We start from the raw sequence: 18,949 nt of genomic DNA on the forward strand, positions 1-18,949 counted from the left end.
TTTAGTTTCAATTTGCTCCCTTGACCTCTTAAGGCCCTCCCATCTTTCATCAGGAGATATCTTCTGTCAGTGTTATCTATCCCCTTTATTAACCTGAATACTGTAATCATATCACCTCTTTCTCATTGATCTTTCAAAGTTGGCAGACCCAGTACTATTAGTCTTTCCTCATATGGTTTATCTGCCAGGTTGGGGACCAGTTTGGTTGCTGTCCTTTGTATTCTCTCGATCTTGCTTATATCCTTCACTCTGTGTGGGGACCATACTACTGATGCATATTCCAATTTTTTATGGATCAGGGTTTCAATTAGTTTTTTCATCATCTCTTCATCTATATAGTAAGAAACAACTTTGATCTATTGCAGTAGTCCATATGTCTCTCCCACAATCGTGCTGATATGTCTGGCAGGTGATAGGTTGACTTTTATCATTGCTCACAAATCTTTCTACTCTTTTGCTTTTGTAATGGATTCACTTCCAAGCAATAGTTTAAAGATGGTCTTTACCACTATTGCGCATTTCAAGTACTTTGCATTTTTTTGTATTGAACTTAATTTCTCATTCTTGGCTCCACACAAAAATAGTGTTTAGATATTTTTGCAATAGTCTACCATGCTCCTCATTTTCCACTCTTCTCTTGATTTTTACATCATCTGCAAATATGTTGGCATAGCTTGTTCCTTCCATCATGTTGTTAACCCCTTCAATACGATGACGCCTACGTAGGCGTCATGAGGAGCAAGTGGATATGCAAGGATGCCGATGTCGGCGTCTTGATTATATATATTGTAGTTGTACCTGCGTGACCCCATACTCTGTAAACTGGCTTCATCATATTTTCTATGGTTATCAAAATTCACAGGTGAAAGAGAACAAGCAATACAGCGGTAACTTTATTTTTTATAATGCGAGTATTATGACGCAACATGGCACGTCTGGCAGCTAATGCTGCCTGCGAGATTTTGGCCCGTATTGAAGGGGTTAATATAGACAAAAAACATTATTGGTGCAAGCATTGAACCTTGTGGAACTCCACTCTTTACTGCTCTACATCTTGACATATTATCCTTTACTACTGTTCTCATGTATCATTCCTTCAAAAACTCTTTCATCAATTCTAGTAGTTTGAATGGATGAATTTTTTTTGTGTGTATGCATGTGGATTGGCAAAGAGCAAGTTTGGAATTTTTAGTTTATTAGAAAATTAAGTTAAGAATAAGTTAACAAACAATTGCCTATAGCAACAAAAAAGACCATGCCATATAGGAAAGTGTGTGGATTGGAGGTAAGCAGGGAAAAACAAAAGGTGATGGGTAGACTGTACTCAACCAACTTCCAAGATAACATTCATGTTACCACCACATCATCTTTGTAATGTTGATCTATTTTCACAAATAAAAAGTTTTAAAGGATTCACATAGTGTTTTCTTTAGTTATACACCTTGAATATATAAATAAAATGGATCCAGGGTGTTGTTTAGAGGAGCAGCAATTATTCTTGTTTTTTTAACATTCACAGGGAGGTCTTCCCCCTAACCTTCATGAGTATTAAAGATTGTATATTTAAAATGAGGGAGCATAGTTCTTAAGAAGCATAAGGAAATTTGCTGGTAAGGCTGGCACAGTTTTATGACTAGTTTTTACTAACTCAACTTTCTAATTTTTCTGAACCACTGTACTCCCAAATCAAGAAGAACTTTTCCTGGAAGTGGGGAGAATCATAACAAAAGGCTTTTGAACACCTCAAGGAACTGCTGTCATCAGATGTCTGGTTTATTAAAATTTGAAAATGTCCATTGGCAAAGTATGTGATGTCTCCAATATAGGAATTGGTGCCATCCTATTTCACATTTTTCCAAATAGAAATGAGTCCCCAGCTTGCAATATATCTAAGATTCTTAGTGAATCATAACAAAACTATTGTCTGATTCAGAAGGAAGCACTGGTTATCATCTTCAGCCTGAAGAAATTGTACAAATACATCTAGGTCTCTTAATCCAATACTAACCAACAGCCACTTGTGCAGGAGTTTGGGCCCAGGACATAAACCCTCTTCAAGAATTGGCCCAGGACATAAACCCTCTTCAAGAATTGGCCCAGGACATCAAACACCACCAATGCCTGTGGTGGGATTATGTCCTGGGCCCAAATGTCTGCACAAGTGATGGTTGGCAACTGTTGGATTAAGGGACTTTGGTGTAATGCCTAGTGTTATGGGCATACTCAACAAGAGCATATGCTGTTGTCATTATTCAGGATAACTAAGATTCAAATTTTCAAGCTTGCTTTACTCACCAGTCTGGCTGTATGGCGGAGACATGGACAATGAAGAAGAGCCTCTGCATCTTTGGCACCAAATACACTTGAAAAAATCATGGGATATTGCTTGGATGACTATGTACCAAACCAGCAATTGTTATTAGGATAATTTGTGAATGTTAAGTCTAGTTGTAATGGTATGTGGAACCTTTTCCTAATGTTGATCCCAGTTACAGGACCCTTACAGAACTCAAGGCTTAGGCAAGTTGACTTGGCGTTCCGTTATGGCATGAGCATGTGTTTACCCAATTGCATTTACCTAATGGATTTATGTTTTTTTTTTTTTTTTTTTTTTTTTTTTTCCATTTATCATACCTACCTTGAGTGAAGCGATGTGCCTGCCAACATATGCTCATAACTGATGATGAGTTACTCAAACATATGTTACCCAAACAAAACAATCATTGTTATCAAGGGAGACCCTCATTCATAAAGTCACATCCTTCTTACTACGACATAGTTGTCTAAAAACATCACAAGGCTTTCTGAGTAAGTCGGGTTCAGATGTACACATTAGTACATGTTTCATTAAATGATAGTGTTAGGGTAATTTCATTATCCTGTGCAGCTAGATAAACACGGTTGTAATGAAATATTTTTCCATAAATAGGTTACTGTGTTTACTATGTAGCACTAGGAGACAAAAGCTTATTAAAAGAAAATATCTAGAGGTAGACTGATACACATATTTTCCCATATTTCTATGTTCATTTAATTGGAAACTGATTAATTGTGCATACATTGAATCCTGTCAAAATTGTATTATATTCAGTTTCACTTGACAGCTGAATGTTCACCAACTCTTACTTCTTTTTCCTCTTTCCTTTCTTCCCCTTCCCTTTCTTGCTCTTTTCACTTGCTTTTTTACCCTTGCCCTTTCCTAGTCCTCCCTCCATTTCTTCTTCCAAGTTTCGCAACCGTTTCTTTATTACAGGTGTCTTCAGGAACCAGGTCTTCAGTGCCTCTTCCTCCTCCCTATGGGATAGAAGAAAAGAACAATTTTTATATGTATAGAGTTAGTGTATATCAGTGGGGCTGCAATGCCAGAGCTGCATCTTTTACTGTTATCTAGGCAGAAATAACTTTTATCATAATCTCAGGAATACCATGTATACATTATTTGTATAGATATAACAGAGATTCATCATGCAATAGTTTCTCTTAATTCTTATATACGTGAAAATTAAATTAACAATTGTATTTCCATTGATCTAAGCATATGCTGACAATTTCAGCACCTAAAAGGTGGTACTGTAATCCTGGTGAATATATTTGATGGTAATACAAAATGTAAGGGACAGAAAAATGTAAAAAACTGACAGAAAATTTATCATAAAACAACTGTAGGAGTGTGATATGCATACCAAGTTACCAAATGAAATAAGATGGAAGGCCAAAGCTACTCTATATTGAGAGCTAGTGCTGATTAGTGAAAAAGTAAAATTAGAAAAAGGAGGACATATACTCAAAGATGGGAAGAAATAAGAAATGCAAAAACAGGAAACTATCTTGGAATAACTTTCAACAAGAACTTAGATCCTAAGGATTACATAAATGATCTAACAATGAGTGTTCAGTACGGTCAGTGGGCAAATCTGTAAATTGTTGTTAAAGTGAATATTATTTTATGGAAATAAATATCAGATGTGTTGCTCAGAATGTGCCAAAATGAAATTATATAGACCTCATGCAACAAGGAGAAAATGAAACTGGCGATAGCTAGACAACGAACGAACATATATTCTGAACCCACAATATTTGTCATATATAGAAAACAGAAACATTAGGGAAAAGGTAAGTGATAGGTAGGACTTCGTCAGGGATACGTTATGTCACCCTGGCTGTTCAATTCTTACATGGATTGGGTGGTGTGAGAGGTAAATGCAAGGCTAGTGGGTCAGGGATTACATACATATATATACCAAGGCTTTTTCCCCCTTACAAGGGAGGTAGCCAAAAAGATTGGAGATGGTTAAAGAAAATGGAGAAAAGTGGGAGATAAGCCAGTTGTTGTTTACTGATGACACTGCGCTTGTGGCAGGATCAGAAGAGGGATTGAAGAAGTTAGTGACAGAGTTTGGGAAGGTGTGCGAAAGGGAGAAGTTGAAGATAAATATGGGTAAAAGTAAGGTGATGAGATGTACAAGGGGAGAGAGTGGCAGCAGACTGGAAGTGAGTATTAAGGGAGAGAGACTGGAGGAAGTGGATAGTTTTATATACTTGGGTGCGAATGTGGCAGGAAAGGGAGGAGTGGAGGTGGAGGTAGAATGTAGATTGAGAGAAGCGAGTAAATGCCTTGGTGGATTAAAAAGTGTAATGAGAAATAGACATTTGGGAATGTATGCTAATAGAAGATTGTATGAAGGAGTGATTGTGCCGACAGCACTGTGCGGGGCAGAAGCATGGAACATAAGGGAGGAAGAGAGGAGGAGTTTGAATGTGTTTGAGATGAGGTGCCTGAGATATATGATAGGCATTACTAGGCTGGATATAGTGAGAAATGGGGAGGTGAGGAGGAGAACAGGGGTAGAAAGGGAGTTGGGAGATAGGGTTGATGAAAGAGTATTGGGATATTTTGGACACATGGAAAAAATGGGTGAAGAAAGACTAGTAAAAGAGGTGTGAAAGGAGTGAACATGAGGGGGCAACCTAGGAAGAGTTGGATGGATGAGGTAAAAGGGGCATTGGGAAAGAGGGGAGTGTCTGTTGAGGAAGGACAGAAGATAGAGGTGAATGGAGAATGGTTGTGTATGGATGATGCTGTGATGCATGAAGTGGAGTGGGTGGGGAATGGGGGGTGAGGGAGTATGTACAAGAAATAAATTGATGCAGCCCATAGCGATTTCTCCCCATCTCCTTTTCTGCATGAGGGGACGACGGGGGGGGGGGTGTCGCCGATTTAATAAAGCGGCCTTGATGTGGATGTTCTGTGTCTTGCGGCACTGCTTCTGACCCAGGGCAGTGGACAAGATGCAGAGATGAACCGTCATCCAGGAGGTACTAAGATAAGAGGGAAGGAAGAGGGTAGATGGGAGTGGAGTATGTAGGGGATTGAATGGGTGGGAGCGGCTTCTATGTTTTTTTTTTTTTTTTTTTTTTTTTTCCAGATCATGGAACAAGCTTAAATTCCTTCAAAACCAAGCTCTCTGCACTGACCCTCCATGAGTCAGTGTGATGAGTCTTGAACAGGTGGGAATTACCTCCCTTCGACTATGGGCAGAGAGGCTATCTTCTTGGAATTGGTTCAGCAATGTGCTCTAGATGGCCCTAATCCAGATTATACACTCCCTATCCCTTGGCAATCTCTATGAACTAGCCTCCAACTTTTCCACCTCAATGGAAGGAAGGCTGGCTGCGACCCAGCACGGTTCCATCACCTCCCAACGAACATGTAATATATGAACAGCCCTGTGAACCCCCTCATGGGAAAGTGTGACGCGGATTTTACAACTGCTGATAGGGTCACTGCGCTATAAAGAGTGACTGACAGAAGCTGCACCTTTTGGACCAGCATGAAAGTTTCATCACCTCCCAACATATATGTCAATACACAGACGGAGCTGTGAACCCCCTCATGGGGGGAGGGTTGATGGGCGGTCTTTGCCAGGATCTGCTTCCGGACGTTGCAGTTGGCATTCTGTAGCTTGTGTTCTTCCTGACAGTTAGGCTTTTTTGGAGTAACTTCCTTTCTTTCCCTGTGGTTCTGGAAGCATTCCTTTGATTTGTGTGGCCTGCACAGGCAATGCACTTGACTTGGTCACAACAGCACAACTGGTGCTGTCCAAACTGTTGGCACTGGAAGCAAGGAAGCGGTTCTGGGAGGAGGGGAATTAGCTTGAACTTGCCTCAGTTCCCCAGGTTTATCTTTGCAGGGAGCGTTCACTGCATTTCTACTCTGACACGGTTCAGTGCTTTCTTCTTCAGGGCAAGACATTTCCTGGCAGACATAACTTGCTGATGCCGCTTCACTTTGTCCAGCGGGAGCTCCATGGGATAGCCTACCAGGATTGCCCTTACTGGCTTTTCTTCCGTGTTGAGACTGATAAGGAAGATGTGTTTCCCACTAAAAATATGTATGCCCTTTAGATATTTGTGTGTCCTCCGGTTGAGGGGAATCAATACATGTTCCTTTTGGAGGATTTGGCCGGACACTGAATCTGGATGCATTGTTATCTATCTTGATGGCCATGGCCACCTTGTAGGCATTGTTGAACTCAACTCTGGTGCTCGGGAGTGAGTAGAGGGAGGAGGGAGGGACACATGAGCCGAGGTCGGATCGAAAGTCGCAGGACTAGAGGGGGGTGTTCGGGGGGAGGGGGTACAGCGGTCTTGGCGCACTCTGCGATGGTCCATGGGTGGGGGAGGGTGTGTGTGAGTAACTTGCATCATTGGAGGTTGAATGGCCGATGCCAGCGGGGCTTTGATACGATCTGTGGTTGGGAGAGAACCTTGGGACACAGTAGCATCTGCGGAAGGAGTGGCCTTCTTTGCCTGTCAGGAATGCTGTGTCATCATCCGTTGGCCCCCATGAGAAACAACCCCTGCACTTATGACTGCATGGTGCTTTAAATAAGAAATTAACCCATAGTAGTATTCTAATTAATCACCAGCAACAACATGCCCCCAGTACCCCACAATATGTCTATATAAACGACACACACAGATCACAAAACACACTACAATAAACTTCCAAATTACACAAGTCACTAAGCTCCCCCAAAATCAAGCCAACACATAAATTAACTGCACTGGTATTTCTACGTTCAGGTCACCACCCTGCCTTAAAACGATACCAACTCAGAATTAGTCTGGCAAAAGACTCCAAGTCTCCCAGATGCAATCACAACACAGAAGACAGATCACCTTATTCTACATAGCTCTATACTTGACCCTTCTAGACAGCAACACAAAATCTCTTCACTGAGTGACTTTTGGTGTGAATCAGTAGCTGCAAGGAGAGCCGAGACAATAGATTGATCATAATGATTTTTCACCAATTACCTACTCACTACTACGGTTGTAATAGACCTCACCTGTAGATAGGTTCAATTTTACTAAGAGGTTCTATGAATTCAGCAGCACACAATGGCATGCGATCAAGTCTTGCAAAGCGTTGTTCTACCAACACCTGCCAAAAGATGAAAAATTGGTAACTGTGGATGTAATAGATTGATCAATATCTACATGAGCTTTAGGACAAAGGATAACTACATGTTAGTGAGATGGATATCAGGGAGATCTACCACCCTAACACCCACCTTCAAAACCTACTAATGCCCATATCTTGGTCTGGAGATGCAGCCCTCGGTAGTTGACATTCTCTGGACCGGACTCAAGATTCCTTTCCCAATCGTCATCAGTTATCCCATCCCAACCCGGTTTTTCTTTATAAGAGCTGATAAATGGTGGTCACTTTGCTCCTCTTCCTCTTGTTAGCTGATGACAAGAAATATAGACATACTAATGCCAAACAAACAATAGTCCAAAACTTCTTACCAGACAGTTCTGTGAGGGGTCCAAGGATTGTTTCTAACTACTGTGAGGATCTGGGTTTTTAGTGAAACTTTATCTAACCTGTATACCAAAAGGCTTCTCCATTATAATGGACATGCAACCAACCCCAATCCCTTCCCACACCCATCCAACACCCATTCACCTTACCTTACCGGGGTGCCGTATCGACTTGGACGTTGGCCACCATGGAGCTCCATTCCTGTCTGCACATGGCTCTTCTTAACAATATGGCAATTGTTATTTCTTTTCCTACAGACAGATGTCCTTAATCCATCTATATATTTTCTGTGTGGTCTTCCTCTTGCCCTCTTTCCTTCTATTTTTCATGTTAGGTACGTATGTAATTGTTGTTTTCTCATGACGTGTCCTACAAAGTGTAACTTTCTTTTCCTGATAGTTGTTATTATTTCCCTCTGTGTTCCTATTTGCTGCAGTATTTCTTCGATTGAAATTCTGTCCATGAAATTCTCAGCATCCTTCTCCAAATCCACATTTCTACTGCTTTTATCCTGTCCTGCATTTGTTTACTAATTGTCCAAGTTTCACATCCATATAATAATACTGACCAAGTGTAACATTTTACAAATCTTTCTTTTGTTTTCATGTTAATTTTATTGTTAGTTACTAAGTGTTTAATTTTGTTGAAATTATTTTTCGTTATAGCTACCCTTCTCTTTATCTCTTCCTCGCTTTCCCCATCCCAAGTTAACATGCTTGCTAGGTCATTGAAATGTTACACCTGTGTCAATATTCTTCCTTCTACTTGCATTCTTATCCTTGGACATTCTTGTTTTTTCATTACCATCACTTTTGTTTTCTTTTCATTCACTTTTAGACCTCTGTTTCTACTTGCTTCTACTAGTGCTGTAACTAATTCCTGTAACTGAGCTTCCGATTCTGCGAGTAACACAGTATCGTCTGTGTATCTAATATTACTGAGATTGCTTTCTCCTACTGTTATTCATTTAGATGGAAATATTTTTTCATGATTATCTCACTGTATAGAATAAACAGGTCTGGCGACATTACACATCCCTGTCTTACGCCTCTTTTAATCTTTTGCCAATCAGACAATTCTTCTCCTATTTTCACTGCTTCTTCTTTCTTCCAATGGAGATTTGCGATTAACCTTAAATCCTTCCTTCCACTCCTATTTTCTTCAATATCTCCATTAATTCATTGTGTCTTACTTTGTCAAATGCCTTTTCGTAGTCCACGAAACAGGCATACAGATCTTTTTGTACCTCTAACATAGATCTTTTTGTACCTCTAACATATTTTCAGCTATTATTCTTACCACAAAAATTGCATTCCTTGTTCCCCTATCTGGTACAAACCCATTTTGTTCATCAGCTATTTCTGGCCTTATTTTGTTCCTTATTCTGTTAGTAATGACTCTTAAGATTATTTTTGTTAAGTGGTTTATGATACTAACTGTTCTATGTTAGCTACATTCTAAAGTCCTAAGTATTTTTGGTATACCTATGAAAACTGACTGGCACATTTGTTCTGTTAATTCCCCAGTTCTATAGACTTTATTGGCTACTTCTGTAATAATTAAGTTAAGGTTAGGAATTGCTAGAGTGACAGGTTTGTGGTGAAGCCAGGGCTATATTATATCACCATGGCTATTGAATTTATACATAGATGGAATGGTTCGGGAAATAAATGTGAGAGTGATGGAAAATGGTTGGAGAGAATGGAAGGAAGTGGGAGGTGAACAAGTTGTTGTTTGTAGATCACAGCTTGTGGCTGGATCAGAGGAGGGTCAAAGGCAGATCGTGACTAAATTTGGAAAGCTATGTGAAAGGTGGAAGTTGAAAGTAAATGTAATTAAAAGTAAGTGTTGGGATGTGCATCAAAGACTCCATTCCCTCCACTCCATCACACCCTTCCCTATTATTATTCCCGACACCCTCTCCACCATCCTCACAAACTAAAAGTTACCCCTCCTTTCAACTTAGTTTCAATAAATCCTAACACACCCATACTCCCTCTCACAAACAAATCACCAATCCGTTCCCATCTATTACCATATGTACCACACCCACGCACATTTAATAACCCAATTATTAGGATTCTGGCTGGAGTCTTACTCCCATATCCTATTATGCCTTGACTTTTCATAGGAGAACCATATAGATAGCAGGATGCATAGTCCCATCAGTCCATCCCAGTTAGTCACCTATAATGACATGTATAGGGAATGGGGGGATTCAGAAGTGGTAGAGTCAGAGTAGTGGTAAAGGATTTTTTCAAGGAAACGGCACAATGGAAGGGCAGCTGTAGTACAAAATTATCATCATTCCTCTATGAATAGAGATTTTGATTCTAACATAGACAAATTATGTGTGGCTGAAGTCCATAGAGGCACCCCAAAAATCCTATATTTCAGATAATTTTGTTAATATGATTTTATTTACCTTGTCAGCTGCATTACATATATGCCCATTTGTATATCCTTCACTGATCCTTGCAAGAGCAGCCACATCCATGGATGGTGTAATTGGAACCTTTGCCTTTGTTATTAAGTGACGCCACAGGTCAGCTCGTTCGCCAAAGCCCGGTCGATATACCATTAACATCTTCTGGTATAATGTGGAGAGTGCCTGTAGAAAGAGGTTACAGTCATCCATAAAACACTTAATGAGACAGCTTAGCACTGATTGCCAATGGGATGGGGACATGCCAGATAAAAGAACTAAATTTCCATCAGGCAATCTTGAGGGTCCCAGCTCTGATTCTATAACAGGCATCAATCAATACAACCACTTTTATACTTTTATGAAACATTTTTGTAATGTGATCAATTTATTACAAACGAAAATCAAGAAATAATGTAAAAATGTTCAGACCGTGCCTATATTTACTGAATATTGGCCAAAATTGTGTTTTTTTTTTATCTATTTTCTAAGAATGGTTGCTCATTATCTGGTCCATTTGGGGTATTTATGATTAAATCATACAATATAGTCATACTAAGTACAAAAATTAAGTAGCAGAGCAAAGCATGAAGGTCAGTTCAAAAGTTTTAATGGAGACACCTGCTAACAACTAACATTTAAGCATAGAAACATGGAGTGCTCATTTTTTAATCCATTCTCTGCACAAAACATTTGTTTTATACATTTTATACTAAACCTGCTAACAATTGGCTTTAAAACATGGAAACATGCAGTGTTAATGTTTTATCCATTCTAATCACAAAATTCAACTATTACACTTCACAACCGGCTTGGAGCCGGCAAAACTACTTTTCACATCGGCAGCTGCATAGTTTGGTACACCTCCACTGTGCCTTCTTGAATGAACATTGTTTTATAGCAATTCTGCAGCCACATTTGACCATTTAACTTAACCATGCTGCAGGCCTGGGATGCTACAGGCAGGTTGGACCACACAGGATGTGCAGTGTGTGATGAGGGCTTTTTGGATTGGAGGAATATTCTCTTGTTTTTTTTTTGTTTTGTTTTTTATGAAGAGTTCAATGAATGCCTCATTTGTAGAGTCCAAGTTGCTCGTCTTATTGTAGATAATCACGGTGAAGCCCTCGAGTAACTGGTATTGCTTGCAATTCATTATTAAAGTTATAAATGGGTGGTTTATGTTGTTGTTGAAGGGCTCTGTGACCTCCACATAGGCATTCCAAACTTTTCATGCTGATTCCTTTCCCTTGCCAAAGAAAGCAGAAGTTGTGTCTCAGCCCGTGAAACTGTGGAACATAGGTAATGCCGTTGACCTATCTTTTTCCTGAGTATGGCATATGGCATGGATATTCATATACATAAAAGTTTTTCCAGTTCCAAAAGTTACCCAGATGGCTACCATCTGATGCTGAGTGGTCAGGAAATGGTACTTTCCTATCTAAATGACAACGACATCTGTGTCGACATTGCGCACCATAGAGGTGGTGCATCCCTTGTCGAGTGCATCTTTCAGGTGAATGACAATCCTTGTGTTAGTTTCTTCACGGTCACATTATGGCACAGAGTGGTCTGAGCATCTGCTGATCACATCTGTGCCTGATATTATGAAGATCTCATTTCTGTCATTTCAGTTTTTGTAGCCTATTTGGTCTGAAAGGAACTGGAAAAGCTCTTCCTTGTTTATGGGATCCCAAATGAAGTTGGGACAGATGCTGGGCACCTTGATTTCTCAAAGACTAAGTGTCAGCACATTGAGGATGCACCTTGGATGGAGGTAAGGGTGTTGACAGGGTTTGAAGGTGAGTAGCAGGGAGATGATTATTTTTCATTTCCATCTTGCAGGGTAATCAATAGCAGGTATCTTTCACTGAATTACATAAATATGAGGAAATCTCTCATATGATAAAATATGTACAGGAAGATTTCAGCGTGTGTATGAAGGAGAAGAGTGGTACGGAACTTATGAGTTTGCTAGGAAAATGGTAAACATAAATGATGCCACCTTTCAACCACCGTCTTTATCACTCTCTTTTTGAAGTAGATACTAAAACATATGTTCACACATTGAATATACATAACCTTAATGTCACAATTCCAAGGAGAATTGGTGAGCCCTAGAAATAAAATTCTGTCATCTGCTCCAATAGTTTTGAGTATCCTAGGAAGCTCTTTGCGCATGCGCCTTGGGTCAGACCGATCTGTTTTTGGTACCTGAAAGTAGAGGCAGGAGATAGGGTTGAGTGGAGAGTGTATATAGATGATACTGTTATACAAAGAAGGGAGAGGTGAAGATGGGGGTAGGGGGTGTTCATGTGTGAATGATATTTTGACGCACCCCGAAGGGATTTCTCCCCGTCTTTTCTTTTTCTGCATGAGGAGACAGAGGGGGGAGGGGGTAGTCGATCAAATGAAGTGGCTTTGCTGTGGATATACTGTCTTGCTACATTGCTTCTGACCTAGGGCAATGGGCAGAATACAGGAATGGCCCGTCATCCATGAGGAGCTAAGATGAAACGGGGGAAAGGGTGGTGGATGGGAGTGGAATGGGTTGGAGTAGGCACATGCCTTTGACTTGGCTACCTCCCTTATAAGGAGGAAAAAGGTCTTGGTATATAGATATAGATAGAAAATAGAGTAGGCAGCAAGCAGCCCCACACTCTCATCACTTTCGTATATAGGTTCATCACCGGCACTATTTGTTTTCTCTTTAGACATACTAGACTTGGGATCATTAAACATATTTAAAAACAAATAGCAGTTTTCTATAATGTACCTTTCCTTACCGCACAGTCAGATTTTTTCTTATATTTCTTAGCATTATACCTAACTATATATATATATATATATATATATATTTTTTTTTTTTTTTTTTTTTTTTTTTTTTACACTTACACTGCTACCATTTTCTGCACTGACAATTTTCTTTCCTTATGCAACCACTTTTCAGAATTTTGGAACTTCAAGATTTGCTTCCAAATCAGTTACTAGCATACTATAAGAATCTGGCAGACTTGCTAACAAATAAACTATCCGATCTTCTTCACTTAGTGGTCACCTATCACATTTAATTCTTCGAAGATTTCAGTTATTAACTTTAAATTATCCTAATAGTTGCAGTATGTTACACCAGGTTTTCTTCCAAACCACCTGTGGATCATTTGGATCTAACCAATACAGCAACAACTTGTCGGTAGCTAACACTATAATGGCCAAGGCCTTGTGCTTCCTAACAACATTCTGTTAAAATTCTCTTAATTTGATTTGTCAGGGGTAGGCTAGGAAAAGGGAAGGATATTTTGGGAGATTTGGAAAAGGCTTATGACTGGGTATACAAGAAGACACTGGAAGGTATTGCAGGTATATGGGATAGGAGAAAAGATGTTAAGAGCACTCAAGAGTCTTTAGGAGAGTAGTAGAGCCTGTTAGAATTAAAAATGGAGAGAGTGAGTGGTTTGAGGTAAAGGTGGGACTTCGTCAGGGATGTGTTATGTCGCCTTGGCTGCTCAATTTATACATGGATGGGGTAGTGCGTGAGGTAAACTCAAGGGTAATGGGCCGGGGATTGGAGATGGTTAAGGAAAATGGAGAGAAGTGGGAGATAAGTCAGGTTTTTTTTTTTTTTTTTTTTTTTTTTTTTTTTTTTTTTTTTTTTTTTTTTTTTTTTTTTTTTTTTTTTTTTTTTTTTTTTTTTTTTTTTTGCTGATGACACTGCACTTGTAGCAGGATCAGAGGAGGGATATTAAGGAAGTTAGTGGAGTGAAAGATATTGTGGAGGTGGTAAAAGAGAGGAAGTGGAAGTGAACAGGTAAGCTTGCGCGAACGACTGATGAGCAATGGAGCAAGTGTGTTACTGAATGAAAGCCGGGAGATGAGAAGCATGCAAGAGGAGACCAGACAGAAAGATAGAGAAGTTTGTAGGAGTGACATGGCAGAGGTTATCCAAAACTTGCAAGTCATGGAATGCTATGAAATAGACCTTTGTATTTACCTAGTTGTATTTTACGGGAAGGGGAGCTATGCTCTTGGTGTCCCGTCTTCATATCTCATTTTATCTAGACTCTTTTTAAATTCATGTATTGTTTTTGCACACACTACTTTCTCATCTAACTTGTTCCAAACGTCTATTACCCTGTGGGGAAAGCTGTTCTTTTTTAGGTCTCTTCTATAACTGTCTTTCTTGATTTTCTTTCCGTGCCCTCTTGTATCTCTACTATCCCATTTTATTAGATCCTCTCTATCAATAGTTTCTATGCCTTTCATGATTCTATAAATAGTTATCAAGTCTCTCTTCTTTGCTTTAATGTCTGTAACTCAAGTTTTGCTAGTCTGTCTTCATATGATAGTTCTGAGAGTGTTGGTCCCAATTTTGTAATTGCTCTTTGTATTCTTTCAAGTTTTGTTATACATTTTTTTGTACTTGGTGACCACGTTGTCGCTGCATATTTCAATCTTGGTCTTATCAAAGTGACTAGCATTTTCTTCACCATTTCTTTGTCCAAGTATGTAAATGCCATTTTGATTGTTCTTATTAAATTATAAGTTTCTCCAAAAATCCTTTTTATATGTTTCTCAGGGGACATATTATTCATAATAAAGGCTCCCAGATCCTTCTCATTTTCTACTTTTTTAATTTCTTCTCCCAATTTATATGATCTCACTGTTCTTTTTTTGCTTTTTCCAAATTCCATTATACTTCACTTCTTAATATTGAATTCCATCTCACACTTCCTACTCCATTCCCATACTTCATTGAGATCACTCTGTAGCGACTCACAATCTTCTACAGTGTTCACTTTTTTCAACAATTTTGCATCGTCCACAAAGAAGCTCATATAACTTTCAATTCCTTCATCCATGTCATTAATATATATAGCAAACATTATTGGGGCCAGAACCGTTCCTTGTAGAACTCCATTAATCACTTCTTCCCAATTAGAATGTTTGTCTCTTATCACCACTCTCATTCTTCTTTCATGCAAGAAGTCTTCCATCCACTTCAGCAGTTTGCCCTGTATTCCTCCTGTAGTTTCTAATTTCTTTAGTATTTTTTTATGTGGCACCTTATCAAAAGCTTTTTTCAGGTCTAGAAATGCACAATCAGCCCATCCATCTCTTTCTTGTATTACATCTATTAGCCTTGAATAGAAACACATTAAGTTTGTGACGCATGATCATCCTTGTCTAAATCCAAATTGCCTTGGATTTAGTACTTTGTTTTTTCCAGATGCCTTACCCATCTAGTTTTGATGATTCTTTCACAGATTTTAGCTATCGTACTTGTAAGAGAGGCCGGTCTATAGTTAGTAGGGTCTTCATTGTTTCCCTCCTTATATATTGGTACTAAATTGGTTTTTTTTTCAATCTTTTGGAACTTTTCCTTCTTTCAATGAACTACTTATCAGACTATGTATTTTGTCTGTTAGTTCATTCCTGCATTCTCTCAAAATCCAGTTTACCATTTCATCCAGTCCATGCGATTTTCTGACATCGAGTTTACTCAAGTGATTCACTATTTCATTTCTTGTCACTTCTTTCTCTTTCATAGGGGGTACTTTCTCCTCCCACTCGATATCTCTGGGTTGTGTGTTCTCCCTTGTAAACACCGATTTAAAATGCTTGTTCATACCGTAATTTCTGCCATTTCTATTTCCTCTGTGTATTCAATTTCTCCTTGTCGTAGTTTCTATAATTCTTGTTTGTTTTTCAATTTGTTGTTTACAAATCTTTAAAATAGTTTTGGTTGATCTTTACATTTTTCTATGACATCTTTTTCATACTTTCTCTTTTCTGCTCTGCACACTTGTACATATTTCATTTCTATAACTAGTATATATTTTCCATTTTTCAGGTTTTTTGTCTTTTTTCCATTTTATCCAAGCTTTGTCCCTCTTGTCTTTTAACTCCCTGCATCTTTTGTTGTACCAACACTTTACATATCCTTTTTCTTGTTTTTGTCTTCGAACATATTTTTCCACTCCTTTATAAATTTTGTCAAAATATTCCATTTCTCTTCTACTGTTATGTCCTCCTTGTGCTTTCTTTCCCAGTCTGCTTTTTAAAAGAATGCTCTTAATTTGTCAAAAAAAAAATCCACACATCATTCTTCCATTTCGATATATATTTTTTTTCCTGTGTATTTTTCCTCATTTAGTTCCAGTTCAACCAATATGTGGTCACTTTTACTTATTAGTGTCTTATATTCAATCTTGTCCACTATTTCAGGCTCTGATGTGATTATTAGGTCCAGTCTCGATGGTTCTTCCTCATTTCTACAGGTATACCTAGTATTCTCCTGTATCCATTGCGTCATTGTATGTTCTATAATCATATCAAGTAGTACATTTCCTCATAGGTCGTCTCCACCCTTCACTGTCATCTCTTCCTAGCAGATTTCTTTACAATTAAAGTCACCCATTATAACTATTCTTCCACCATCTTCCATTATCTCATTTAGTGTTATCCTTGTGTCTTCTAACATATTTTTGTGTTCTTTCTCTTCCCACGAAGCCGTTTTAGGAGGCACATTATTTACTACAAACTTGATGGGATTGAAGAGTGTTTAGTAGGGGAAGGTAAGGACCCTGTAGTTTCCTTAAGTGCCGAGGGCAATGATATAGGTAAGTTAGAGAGTGAGGAATTGTTTGCGCGGTTCCGGGATGCGCTAGACAAGATTAGAAATAGGGGAAGTGTGTTCCGAGGCATAGAGTTGGAGGCATGTGGTATTCCAGGGCTATTGCAATGAATTGTAGGCTGGCAAAACATTGTAAGGCCAATGGGTGGGCATTTGTCAACAACTGGGACCGCTTTTACGGTAGGAATCATCTATTTACAAGGGACGGGGTGCATTTGTCGCCCAGAGAATTTCGGCTCCTTGCTGAGTCCCTTGATCGAGAAGTAGGCATCCTACAGAGTTTTTTCGGGTAGATTACGTGGGAGTAGGGGGGGGGAGTATCGGAATATAGTTTAGGCAATAGAAACAACTTAGAGAGGACCTGTGAAAAGAATCACCAAAGCAGGTGGAGGGAAGATAAACTAAAAGTTTACTATACAAATAGCAGAAGCATAATTAACAAAATTTATTTGCTGCGAGGTAAAGCATGCGTAGAGAATTTCGATATTGTCACAATTTTTGAAATTGTGACACCCGGCTCGCTGTCTCCCCTTCCCATTTTCTCGTCTGATTTACCACCGTTTCGGGCCTTCATTCCCCATACTCGGGGGAATTACCAGAGTCCTTAAGACTTCTAGTAGCTACATCCTGTCCTTTCTCCTCCTCGTTATCCTCTTCAACTGTCATGCCATTTTTGACAATCAATTTCAGTGCCTTAACGAAGGGAAAGACTTCTAATTATCTAGAAACACCCCCCCCCCCTTTTAATTTGTGTTCTCAGAGCCAAGCTCAACGGTTTTCGCGCCCAAACAAAGCGCCCAAACACACCCCCTGCGCGCTGCCACATATTTGTTTTAAGCTAGGCAATTAGAATAATTAGGATTGTGTCTAACCCGCTCGTGAACAGTGTCTACCTCATGGAACAAATGGAACTGTGTCATCTCCCACATGAACATTATTCGTAGTACCCTTCGCAACTAGGGACGGAGACATAGAACTATTGGCAACGTCGGAAGCCGGCTAGCGGGCATCACGACCTCACATACCGCGAGACATAGGTCAGTCTACCCATTAAAGTCAATCAGGGAGGTTCGGGCCGCTCACGTCCTGGAGAGCCCAATCGCGCCCTATCCTCCCTCATGTGGTTATTAAGGATTTACATCCTTAAGTGAGCGCTTACGCACTGTGGACTTTCAAGGAGTAATAGCGGGTCAAATCCCCCTCCGAAACTTATCAGGTGGAGTGCTGTGTGTGACATCCCGACCATCATAGTGACTAGAGGCATCCAGCCTCCAGTGAACAAAACATTCGTGTATCAAGGGGTCACGTACGTATCTGTACCCCTTTCCTCGGGACACTGACCTGAAAGGAACTGGATAGCGTACACGAGAAGCCCCCTACGTGTTCAATCCCGCTCCCCCTCCACGAGGCTAATCACAAAGGATGACCCGGGTTCCCGCCGTGATCGACAACAACGATATCCTTCAATAGCAAAAGCATCCTGCCAGAACGAGGAACAGTACCCCATGGAAGTCATCCCCTCACCCAGCAGAGACCCTCTAAGGATAATAGCAAGTAACAAAGAGTATTTCCTAGATAGGACCCCTAGATAGGCGCGCAGGGAGATAGGATAGATAGGATGTATGTGTGAATCCAACTGTTAAAACCCTTATTTAATGTCAAGATATATTTCTAGTGTTTAATTATTTAATTCATTAAAACTCACAATAGGAGTTCTGGGTTTCATTAGCCTAGGACGGTTCACTTAATGAGTTGTCCCATCATACCCCTCCCCCCTCTTTGATTTACTCTCACGCTTGCCTTGGAGGGAAGGCGAGTGGTCCCGAGATGTGATACAAATCGCCTGGACTTCGGTTCCCCAACTGCAGCTATCTTCCCCCTCCCTTCATCAATCACTTAAGGTACGTGTTACCCACACCACCTCATCTACCACCTTCTTCCACTGTCCAGGAATTTGCATCAATTATAGCTATTACTGAGTCCTGGATCAACATGGCTGATAAACATTTCCTTCCGGAAATCGAAAAAGGAAATAATTTTTTTCACAAGGATAGGGTTG

General features: G+C 39.7%; 1 protein-coding gene across 1 annotated transcript in view; it reads right to left on the reverse strand.

Annotated features, from left to right (window-relative positions):
* Positions 1-2,586: 2,586 nt before the first annotated feature.
* The window catches only part of LOC143034102 (IQ and AAA domain-containing protein 1-like), a 110,246-nt gene continuing 93,883 nt past the window's right edge, over positions 2,587-18,949 (reverse strand). Inside the window, exons 16-19 of the mRNA XM_076200045.1 lie at positions 12,339-12,470; positions 10,257-10,442; positions 7,353-7,447; positions 2,587-3,294 (exon numbers count right to left, since the gene is read on the reverse strand). Of these exons, the coding sequence (XP_076056160.1) occupies positions 3,123-3,294; positions 7,353-7,447; positions 10,257-10,442; positions 12,339-12,470 (585 nt within the window). The 3' untranslated portion in view covers positions 2,587-3,122. The remainder of the gene's footprint in view (positions 3,295-7,352; positions 7,448-10,256; positions 10,443-12,338; positions 12,471-18,949) is intronic.

The sequence above is a fragment of the Oratosquilla oratoria genome, chromosome 16 (assembly GCF_046742065.1).
Source record: "Oratosquilla oratoria isolate Oo_2021 chromosome 16, ASM4674206v1, whole genome shotgun sequence".
NCBI lineage: Eukaryota > Metazoa > Arthropoda > Malacostraca > Stomatopoda > Squillidae > Oratosquilla > Oratosquilla oratoria.